The sequence below is a fragment of the Anticarsia gemmatalis genome, chromosome Z, assembly GCF_050436995.1.
Source record: "Anticarsia gemmatalis isolate Benzon Research Colony breed Stoneville strain chromosome Z, ilAntGemm2 primary, whole genome shotgun sequence".
Lineage (NCBI taxonomy): Eukaryota > Metazoa > Arthropoda > Insecta > Lepidoptera > Erebidae > Anticarsia > Anticarsia gemmatalis.
The window spans coordinates 1,439,001-1,450,034 of NC_134776.1; the positions used below are offsets into that span (position 1 = coordinate 1,439,001).

At 38.0% G+C, this 11,034-nt stretch overlaps 1 protein-coding gene across 1 annotated transcript; it reads left to right on the forward strand.

Annotated features, from left to right (window-relative positions):
• Positions 1-832: 832 nt before the first annotated feature.
• LOC142986630 (uncharacterized) lies at positions 833-1,315 on the forward strand. Its single transcript, XM_076135166.1, has one exon. It carries the CDS (start codon positions 833-835, stop codon positions 1,313-1,315), a length of 483 nt encoding a protein of 160 aa, XP_075991281.1.
• Positions 1,316-11,034: the final 9,719 nt, after the last annotated feature.

The following is an 11,034-nucleotide window of genomic DNA, read 5'->3' on the forward strand; positions in this document are numbered from 1 at the left end:
GTGATAAATGTCATTGATCTTTCTATTTCGGTGTTTGTTTCTTCGATCTTACTGTTTGATTGTTTTATCTCTATGATGTGGTTTTCTAACTTGTCCATGCGTGTATTTTGTTGACTGATTAGTTGGTGAAACATGTCCCTCATTTCGTATTTAAATTCGGTCAGGTAGTTGTTGATATTCTCGCTAGTATTTGACGGCCACTGTCGTTTTGTTCTCTGCGTAATGTTCACAGAGTTACTACTAGGGCTTATAGCTTCTGCAGCTAATAGTTTTTGTATGTCCGATTCGGATCTCGTCGGAACATTTTGGTTTGGCGGTGATCTTGTTGCTTTGGACATTGGAATTTGGAATGATTTGATAAAGTTGAAAAGGACTCGAAACAAATCACAAAAAGAGCATTAATCGACGCGGGTTCGAACCCTCAACCGTTGGATAGTTCCGCCACACTTATGGCACTGAGTCACAAACACAATTGTCCTAGTTGGGAATTGGGCAGGCGCTTGCCGTTTGTAGAGATATGCACTCAAGGGTCGTCGGCTGGTCTTTGGTTGTCAAGGTCAACCACTTATTGTCACTGTTCAAACGTCCACTTGTTGCACATGCACTTAACGAACTTTGGTATTAGTTATTTCGTTTTATTGATGAATTTCACTGTTTTTAACGAGTGTTCACTGAGTAATCCCTTTAGTAATAATGTTGTTGAATGAACAACGCGAAATATGATTTATAACCGGAGAGCACAAGTAACACGTCCGTTTGCTAGCGCGCCGAGCGGGGGGGGGCAATGAGATGGAGAATGCATAGAGTGTGCTTCGCCAGCGACGTAGTCAAAATGTATAGAATGATACTTTTAGATAAGGAAGATACAGATTACCATAGAGTGCTGTGGCGCGGCAACACAACATCTAAAAACCATGACGTTGATATCAAAGATTACAGACTCAAAACTGTTACATTTGGTACGGCATCTGCGCCTTACCTTGCCATAAAAGCGCTGATGAAACTCGCAGAAGATGAAGGCAAACCGTATCCTGAAGCTGCTAAGATTATTCGTGAAGACTTTTATGTTGATGACGTCATGTCAGGCGGTGACACAACCGAGCAGGCAATCTGTCTTAGCAAAGATGTCACCACAATTCTAAAACGAGGAGGCTTTGAACTTCAGAAATGGGCATCCAACGACGCAGAGTTCTTAAAGTCTATAGAATTCAACAAAGTCACCACAATGGCTAATATGGATATCAAACTAGTCGGTACCATAAAAGTTCTTGGTTTGATATGGACTTTTGGTCTAGACGAGTTCGATATCAACTGAATTTAGAACCAATAACATTGAACATAACAAAAAGAACTATCCTGTCTGATTTACAGAAGTTATTTGATCCACTCGGATGGATAGCACCGGTTATTGTAAAAGCAAATATGCTAGTCCAAAAATTGTGGTTAGAAGAAGTTGGATGGGACCAAGAAATTAGAGATGAACTGAAGGAAGAATGGCAGTTTATAAGAAGAGACTTAGAAATTGTCAATGACATCAGAATCAATCGTTGGATCAATACGCTTAGTACTGAAAGAGATCAAATAACGTTGTTTGGGTTCTGTTATGCGTCAGAGAAAGCATACGCAGCAGTAGTTTACTGTCGTGTTCAAACAAGAGATAATAACATAAGGATTAATCTTGTCGCATCAAGGACAAGGGTTGCTCCTGTAAAGACAGTATCACTTCCAAGACTCGAGCTACAGGGAGCCGTACTTTTAGCAAAATTACTAAGTAAAGTCAGTCAAGCCATGCGAATTCTTCCACATAATGTATTCGCATTGACAGATTCCACGATTGTTTTGGCATGGCTATGTGGAGAGCCCAGTAGATGGAAACCATTTGTCGCAAACCGGGTGGTAGAAATATTAGAACTGATAAACGACACCCAATGGTACCATGTACAATCACCGTACAATCCAGCTGACATTGCGTCGAGAGGAATGTCTTTGTCAGAACTACAAAATAAAGATCTGTGGTGGGCTGCAGTGGCGAAGGGTCAATATCTATGTAAGGCAAGCCGGAGCTATAAGTCATTGTCTAGGAATAGTACCTACATATGGACATCGTAAAAATACCGACGTACGTACGTTAGAGTTGCAAAATGCATTAGAATATTGCATTAAGCGCGTACAAGAAGAAGAATTTCCCGATGAAATACAAAGACTGAAAGAAAATAAGAATATTAAAACTACCAGTGTTTAGGCCAGGATATCCTCAGGGTGGGCGGCAGACTGAGAAACGCAAACGCCGATGAGAATCTGAAACATCCTGTAATTCTAGGCAAGAAAAACAGTTTGATACCTCTGGTGTTGGCCGAAGCCCATCTGAAAACAATACATGGTGGAATACAACTGATGGTTACTTACCTGATGACGAAATACTGGATTGTAGGCTGTAAAGGTATGGTGAAAAAATACATACATAAATGTCTTACCTGTGCACGACAGCGAGCCATCGGTAGGCAACAGCTGATGGGAGACTTACCCGAATCTCGAGTGACGCCTTCTCGCCCTTTCGCTCGTAGTGGAGTGGACTTTGCAGGCCCTGTATACGTATTAAACTCCAAGGGAAGAGGTGCTAAAATGAACAAGGCATACATCTGTATATTCATTTGCATGGCTGTCAAAGCCATACATTTGGAGCTGGTAAGCGAACTGACGTCCGACGCGTTCATCGCAGCTTTCAAGCGCTTCGTAGCTAGAAGAGGAAGGTGTACAGAGATGTGGAGCGATAACGGTACCAACTTTGTAGCCGCTAACAAAGAATTGTTTGCGATGTGGAAGGAAGCAGGATTTGAATATCCGGATTGCATAGTTGATCACCTGGCAAATGATGGAACACAATGACACTATTCGCCAGCTTATAGTCCTAACTACGGTGGTTTATGGGAAGCCGGCGTAAAATCTGTTAAGCAGCATTTGAGAACGATATTGACCACAAACTTAACATTTGAAGAATTCAGCACAGTGCTTACGCAGATTGAGGCTTGTCTTAATTCTCGCCCTTTAATACCTGTAAATACTGATATTGATGTACTCGACGTCATCCAAGTTCTCACACCTGAACATTGCCTGATTGGCGAACCACTCATCACTGTACCTGATCGGGACTACACTACTCATAATGTCAACACATTATCAAGATCGCGACACACGCAGAGAATGGTACAAGGATTCTGGAAGCGCTGGCAAACGGAATATTTGTCACGATTGAACCAGAGACCGAAATGGTTAAAACAACGAACAGAGTTCGAAGTTGGCGATATTGTGTTGCTTAAGAATGAGAACATGCCTCCGAGCAAGTGGCCTCTGGCACGTATAATAGAAAGACATCCCGGACTTGACAATATTACACGAGTTTATACTATACGATACAATGGTAAATTAACTCAGCGATCTATCTCGAATTTATGTCCTTTACCAATTTGTACTAACGATTAGATATAAGTTGTTATTTTTTAGTTTATATACATATGCACTTGTGGTTCTTTATTAGTACATTTAAGTTAGGTACTTTAGATTTGTAACTGTTAAATAAATATTGTAATTGTTATATCGATAGAAAAGGTCTGATAGCCCTTTTGGTGGGCGGTATGTTCGTTTAAAATAGTGTCTAGTAGCTAACGTATCTATAAGTATGCATCACTCATTCGTTCATTCGATAAACCATACTTCTTTACTTGAGTTCAGTGTCCAATAAACATTCAAACTGTCAACACGCACTTTTATTTCTAACAAGCCGGCGCATAGCAAATATCGACCTTAACACCAGAAACAGAGGGAGAACGTCATTTTTATTCTTCTTCAGCCAAAAGAGCAATATTAATCATGGCCCAGTCCACCATCGTTGACGAATTTCACGACAAACTGGCATGTTTAATGTAGAGTAGTAACCCAGAACGTTTTCCTCGTGCAGTCGCGAGCATGCTCGAGCATTCGCGAGCCGTAAAGAAAATGGTCGAGACCGCGCGAGGATTATTCCGGTCTGTCTGCGCTGGGCCTAATTCGAATGTTGTGAAATGGATGGATTCTCTTTAGGGAAACGCAGGTTCGAAAGATTTCTACGTATTTTATTCAATTTTCTAAAAATCTATGAAATTTTATGGAGTAAAAAGTATCCTATAAGTTGCTCCACTACTTATTCTATGCATATACCAAATTTCAGTGCATTCTATCCGGTAGTTTTTACGTGGCAGCGTAACATACAGACGGAGGACAGACAGACAGAAAATAAATTTATAAATTGCAGATTCGGTATCAGTATCCGTTACTAAACATCCCCCATTGTTTTTTTTTTAAATATATGCAATGTACAGAATTGACCTCTCTACAGATTTATTATAAGTGTAGATATTGTCTTTTTTAATTATTGTTTAATTCAATTCGTTTAGTAGTTGCGGTGCTTCGTAATTCGGTAATTCGTAGGTCTGGATATAATTGTCTTAAGAGAAATAAAAATACAAGTCGTTATCAAATGGCATTAGTAACTTATTAAGTTATACTTAATATATGAACTATCGTGAACGTAGAGACACAGAGCATGGTCGGACACTAAATAAGATGTTTTTCTCAAGTTTTATATAAATATACTTTTAATTAATATCAGCCTAATACAGCCTACTAGAGATGTCAACCAACATTATCCGTGTCAATATATTCCAATTAAGCTACGTTCATTTACTTTTAGCCCTAGAAATATTTTGATGCGATATTGCGTTTTTTCATATAACGGTTATCGATCGCCTTTTGGATGTAGAGTAGGTTAAGCCTTGTAATAGCATTTTCATTATTTTACAAAAAACATCCTTTACAACTTTCACATAAACCTTACTCTCGAATCACCGTATCTACTAAAAAAGCCTCGTCAACATCCGTTGCGAAGCTTTAAAGATCTAAGCATGGATACGCACAGATATAGGGACAAACGCGGGAAGTGACTTTGGTTTAAGTATACTATGTAGTGATTATTATATCATCTATGCTTATTTATTGTATACTAGCTGACCCGCGCAGCCCCGCTCGCGCTTTCTTCTATAGCTGACCCGGCAGACTTCGTACTGCCTCATCGATAAATAAAAGACCTAATCTTTTGTATAAAATGATTTAAAACGAATCTGTATTTAATAAAAAAGTATTTATTGAATAAAGCATGAAGTTTTATTATTATTTTCACATATTTTACATCATGTTGCTTACTTAGAAAACAGTTACACAGAAAGAGTTTTCCTGAAATACAGGCCATTTATAAGGTTTAAATTTGATATTCACAGACACACACTGTTAAAATACTGTCTGTTTATTAATTTAAAGCTTTCTCATAAACTATATTTTTTGTTTTGTTTTGTGGTGTATAATTGTCCATGCGCGAAACAGGGAAACTCCAAGTTGATTCCACAAACTTCTAACGAACTTCTAACATTTGCAGTTACATCTTGTTGCAAAAATACTCGCATGTTAGTTGTTAAGTGGAGTGTCTTTACGTACTGCCACAAATTTGATGATTTTAGGCATGCATTTAGTTCATCAGCAACAGTTGATCGGGGAATAATTGGAAGAGTCTGACGAAAATCACCTGACAACAGAATCATGGCCCCACCGAAAATATTTTGGTTGTCACGAAGTTCTTTCAACGTTCTGTCCAGTGCCTCAAGTGACCTCTTATGGGCCATTGTGCATGCATCCCATACAATCAATTTGCATACAGCAGAGTTGCAGCTATTCCAGATGAAGCCAACGCTAGAGCAACATCATTTCGCGATCTGATCCTCGCCAAAAGCAATGAAATTAAAAACGTTTTTCCGGTTCCTCCGGGAGCATCAAGGAAATAAATTCCACCAGATCCACTGTTCACAGCTTCTATCAAAGTGTCGTACGCAATTCTTTGTTGTTGATTTAATTGTGGAACATTTGTACGAACTGTTTCGGCCAATGCTTCAATGTCGTACTGATGTTCTCTTTGCAACTCGTGGTTTAATGCATCGTGCATATGACGATTAGGTGCTGTCATTCCCAAACACGACAATACTTTATTTGCCATCAATAAACACATATCTTGATGATCATTGACATGATCAATGTGTCATTGTAAATTTCTTCATTCATTTGTAGTGTAGGATTCAAAGTTTGACGGCGCACACGATGCAAAACATCCTCAGACATGTCATCTCTATACTTAACCCACAAATCTTTTGGATTCGAGGGGAAACATGTCGATATGATAATCGCAAACAACGTACGAATTTGATGCGGCGACGAAGATATTACGGAATCCTTGAGCGTATCATCCCAGTGCGAATCGTTCTCAAGTAAATGTAATAGTTGACATGCCTCACGGTAAGTCGCACACAGCTGTCCATCAACTGTTCTCAGTTGTTTAAACGATGTCGGACCACGAACATTCACCAACAACAACCGCAAATAATAACATTCATCGTTATTTGGATGTACTGTGTAGATGCGACCCAGAGCATCTGAAGCAAATACATTTGGATGTCCTTCAACTGGTGTTCCTTGTTTTCGACGCTGAAACGATTTTGATGATGCGTTCCATGTGTAATAGCGTGGCATGTCAGCATACAGCAAAGTGCGAGCAAAATCATCAGTTTGACAGACTGTGAAGAAACTTGTTAATGTTGTCGACGGTGGATGTGCCGCTCTGTCTGCCGCGTTAGATTCATTAAAATAAACTCGTTGACCATTTTCTAAATGGACTACTGTAGGTTGTCTTTCATGGATCGCAAATGGACGACCTAAGTCAGGTCGTCTTCTCCTCGGCATCGTAAATTGTAATTAATCAAATTGAGAAAATTTCCTGCTCATTTTGCAGTAAAATGTCACTATCACAAAAAAGAGCACATTACTTGGAATGTCACTATCACAAAGGATCACCAAAGTAAATAAAGTTCTAGCACACGTAGCCACAAAGATAGATATAATATTGTAATAATTCTTAAAACTTCATGCTTTATTCAATAAATGCATTTTTATTAAATACAAATTGGATTTGACATATTAGTTGGTTGTTCTATTTTAAAAATATCTAAATATTTGTTTTTTTTTCTTTTTTATGTAGTATGTATTTTGGGACTGAGTTTTAGCGAGACTAACGAACAGCAATTCATTTTTATATATATAGATAACGAAGTCGCGTTATGGCATATCCACCATTAAAACAGTTGCCATGACAACGGAATTTTGTTAATTCAATGTCATTATAAAATTGATTATTCGCGACTTCGTTCGCCACCTGTATTTTTTCGGGAAATGCGTCATTTTCCCGGGGTAAAAAGTATATGCCTATGTCCATCTCCTGGCTCTAAGCTACCTCCCTACCAATTTTCAGCCAAATCTGTTCTGCCGTTCTTGAGTTATAAGTGGTGTAACTAACACGACTTTCTTTTATACAGGGTGTCCCAAAACTCAACGATAATCCGAGACAGGATGAAAGGCCAAGTCATACTGGTTCTAGGAAAAATAAAAAAATAATTCCATGTCACTTAGTTCAGCAATAATAGACATTTTTCAAAAATGTTAAAATTCCACACCCTTGCTCGCATTTTCAAGTCCTGTGATCACCAATGTCACAATTTCGCTGTGTTTTTTTGAATTTCGTGATCTTCATTAAATGTGCTATTAATAGTAAAAAAAATTTATGCCCAAAACATTGTTAATTTCATAAAAAAAAGTTAAGTTTTAGTGAGTCATGGTTCACAAAAATATCGTTAGTTAACTTTGACGCTTCATATTGAAAAAAAAATGTACTAAACTACCCTTGGCAAGTTATTTCAAAAGTTGGCGCATTTAATCAAGATTTCAAAATGGTGCAACACTTGCCAATTTTTTTCCATTACAAATGCTATTCTTATTTAAACGAAGAGTATCCTCGCAGATGGATCGGACGCAGTGGTTGAATTTTATGACCTCCTCGTTCCCCCGATCAAAATCCAGTAGATATTTTTGACTGGGAATGCATAAAAGAAAAAGTTTATTCGAAGTCAATACAAAATCTATCAGAACTTCGCCAGAAAATTGACACAGCGTCAGAGGAAATAAATGCAAGGAATTTTGTTTGACTGGTGCGAAGGTCTCTTGTAAGGCGTTGCAGAGCCTGTATTCGTGCCAGAGGAAAACAATTCGGATTACTTTAGTTTAAGGAGAATAATTAAATAAGAATGATGGTTCGTTCATTGTTTTTTTTTAAATTATTATTACCTATTATGTTTTTTGCATTAAATATTGGTTATGGAATGACTCAATTACCTCTTTACTGCTTTCCTCTGTCACGAATACAGGCTCTGCAACGGCGTACAAAAGATCTTTGCACCAGTCAAGCAAAATTCCTTGCATTTATTTCCTCTGACGCTGTGTCAATTTTCTGGCAAAGTTCTGATAGATTTTATATTGATTTCGAATAGATATTTTCTTTTATGCATTCCCAGTCAAAAATATCTACTGGATTTTGATCGGGGGAACGAGAAGGTCATAAAATTGAACTACTGCGCCCGATCGATCTGCGAGGATACTCTTCGTTTAAATAAGAATAGCATTTGTAATGGAAAAAAATTGGCAAGTGTTGCACCATTTTGAAATCTTGATTAAATGCGCCAACTTTTGAAATAACTTGCCAAGGGTAGTTTAGTACATTTTTTTTTCAATATGAAGCGTCAAAGTTAACTAACGATATTTTTGTGAACCATGACTCACTAAAACTTAACTTTTTTTTATGAAATTAACAATGTTTTGGGCATAAATTTGTTTTACAATTAATAGCACATTTAATGAAGATCACGAAATTCAAAAAAATACAGCGAAATTGTGACATTGGTGATCACAGGACTTGAAAATGCGAGCAAGGGTGTGGAATTTTAACTTTTTTGAAAAATGTCTATTATTGCTGAACTAAGTGACATGGAATTATTTTTTTATTTTTCCTAGAACCAGTATGACTTGGCCTTTCATCCTGTCTCGGATTATCGTTGAGTTTTGGGACACCCTGTATATATAGATGATTTTAAAACAAACAAATCGAATCTGTATTTAATAAAAAAGTATTTATTGAATAAAGCATGAAGTTTTATTATTATTTTCGATACATCATGTTGCTTACTTAGAAAACAGAGTTTTCCTGAAATACTGGCTATTTATAAGGTTTAAATTTGATATTCACAGACACACACTGTTAAAATACAGTCTGTTTATTAATTTAAAGCTTTCTCATACACTATATTTTTTGTTTTGTTTTGTGGTGCGTAAATAAACAAAGAAGACGGTTTTCCGACGTGCGAACACGCGACGTATAATTTTATTGTCCATGCGCGAAACAGGGAAACTCTAAGTTGATTCCACAAACTTCTAACGACTGTCCTTGCGATTTATTTATGGTCATCGCAAAGGCCAGACGTACTGGAAATTGTAAGCGTTTAAAATCGAATGGTAAGTCCGTTGGAATCATCGGTATCCGCGGGATCAAGACATCCTCTCCTTTGTATTTGCAATTTATGATTGTCGCCTCAATGACGTTATTCATCAGTCTTTTCACAGCCAGTCTTGTTCTATTGCATAGTCGAGGTTGATTAATGTTACGCAGCATGATGACAACTGATCCTACTTTTAACTGCAAATTGTGAGGTGGTAATCCAGGCAATTCTAGTGAATTTAAGAACTCAGTGGGATAGTTGATTACGTCATCCTGGTTCATTACGGTGTCGACTGATTTGAAGGAATCCAACTGTCCTGGAAGAAAATTATGAATGGTTGCATTAAGATCCTCGACATCATTATTTTTCGCGGCTAATATTGCTCGTTCACCCAGCCAATTATGGTTATTGAACTTTTGCGCTATATCTGGGAAAACTCGCTGAATAAGCTCCACTTTTGAGTCTGTGATGTGACAGAAATCTGTAGGTAATGTGATGAATCCGGTCGAGGTGTCCACTGCAACTTTATTATTTCCAATGTCTAACAACTGCTTCGCAAACACATTTGCAGTTTCATCTTGTTGCAAAAATACTCGCATGTTAGTTGTTAAGTGGAGTGTCTTTACGTACTGCCACAAATTTGATGATTTTAGGCATGCATTTAGTTCATCAGCAACAGTTGATCGGGGAATAATTGGAAGAGTCTGACGAAAATCACCTGACAACAGAATCATGGCCCCACCGAAAATATTTTGGTTGTCACGAAGTTCTTTCAACGTTCTGTCCAGTGCCTCCAGTGACCTCTTATGGGCCATTGTGCATGCATCCCATACAATCAATTTGCATACATGTAGGATCTTGGCCATTGCGCTATTTTTGGCGATGTTGCAAATTGGTGTTTCGGTGATTTGCATGTTTAGTGGTAATTTCAAGGCAGAATGTGCAGTTCGCCCGCCTTCTAGCAGAGTTGCAGCTATTCCAGATGAAGCCAACAAACAAAATTAAAAACGTTTTTCCGGTTCCTCCGGGAGCATCAAGGAAATAAATTCCACCAGATCCACTGTTCACAGCTTCTATCAAAGTGTCGTACGTAATTCTTTGTTGTTGATTTAATTGTGGAACATTTGTACGAACTGTTTCGGCCAATGCTTCAATGTCGTACTGATGTTCTCTTTGCAACTTGTGGTTTAATTCATCGTGCATATAACGATTGGGTGCTGTCATTCCCAAACACGACAATACTTTATTTGCCATCAATAAACACATATCTTGATGATCATTGACATGATCAATGTGTCATTGTAAATTTCTTCATTCATTTGTAGTGTAGGATTCAAAGTTTGACGGCGCACACGATGCAAAACATCCTCAGACATGTCATCTCTATACTTAACCCACAAATCTTTTGGATTCGAGGGGAAACATGTCGATATGATAATCGCAAACAACGTACGAATTTGATGCGGCGACGAAGATATAACGGAATCCTTGAGCGTATCATCCCAGTGCGAATCGTTCTCAAGTAAATGTAATAGTTGACATGCCTCACGGTAAGTCGCACACAGCTGTCCATCAACTG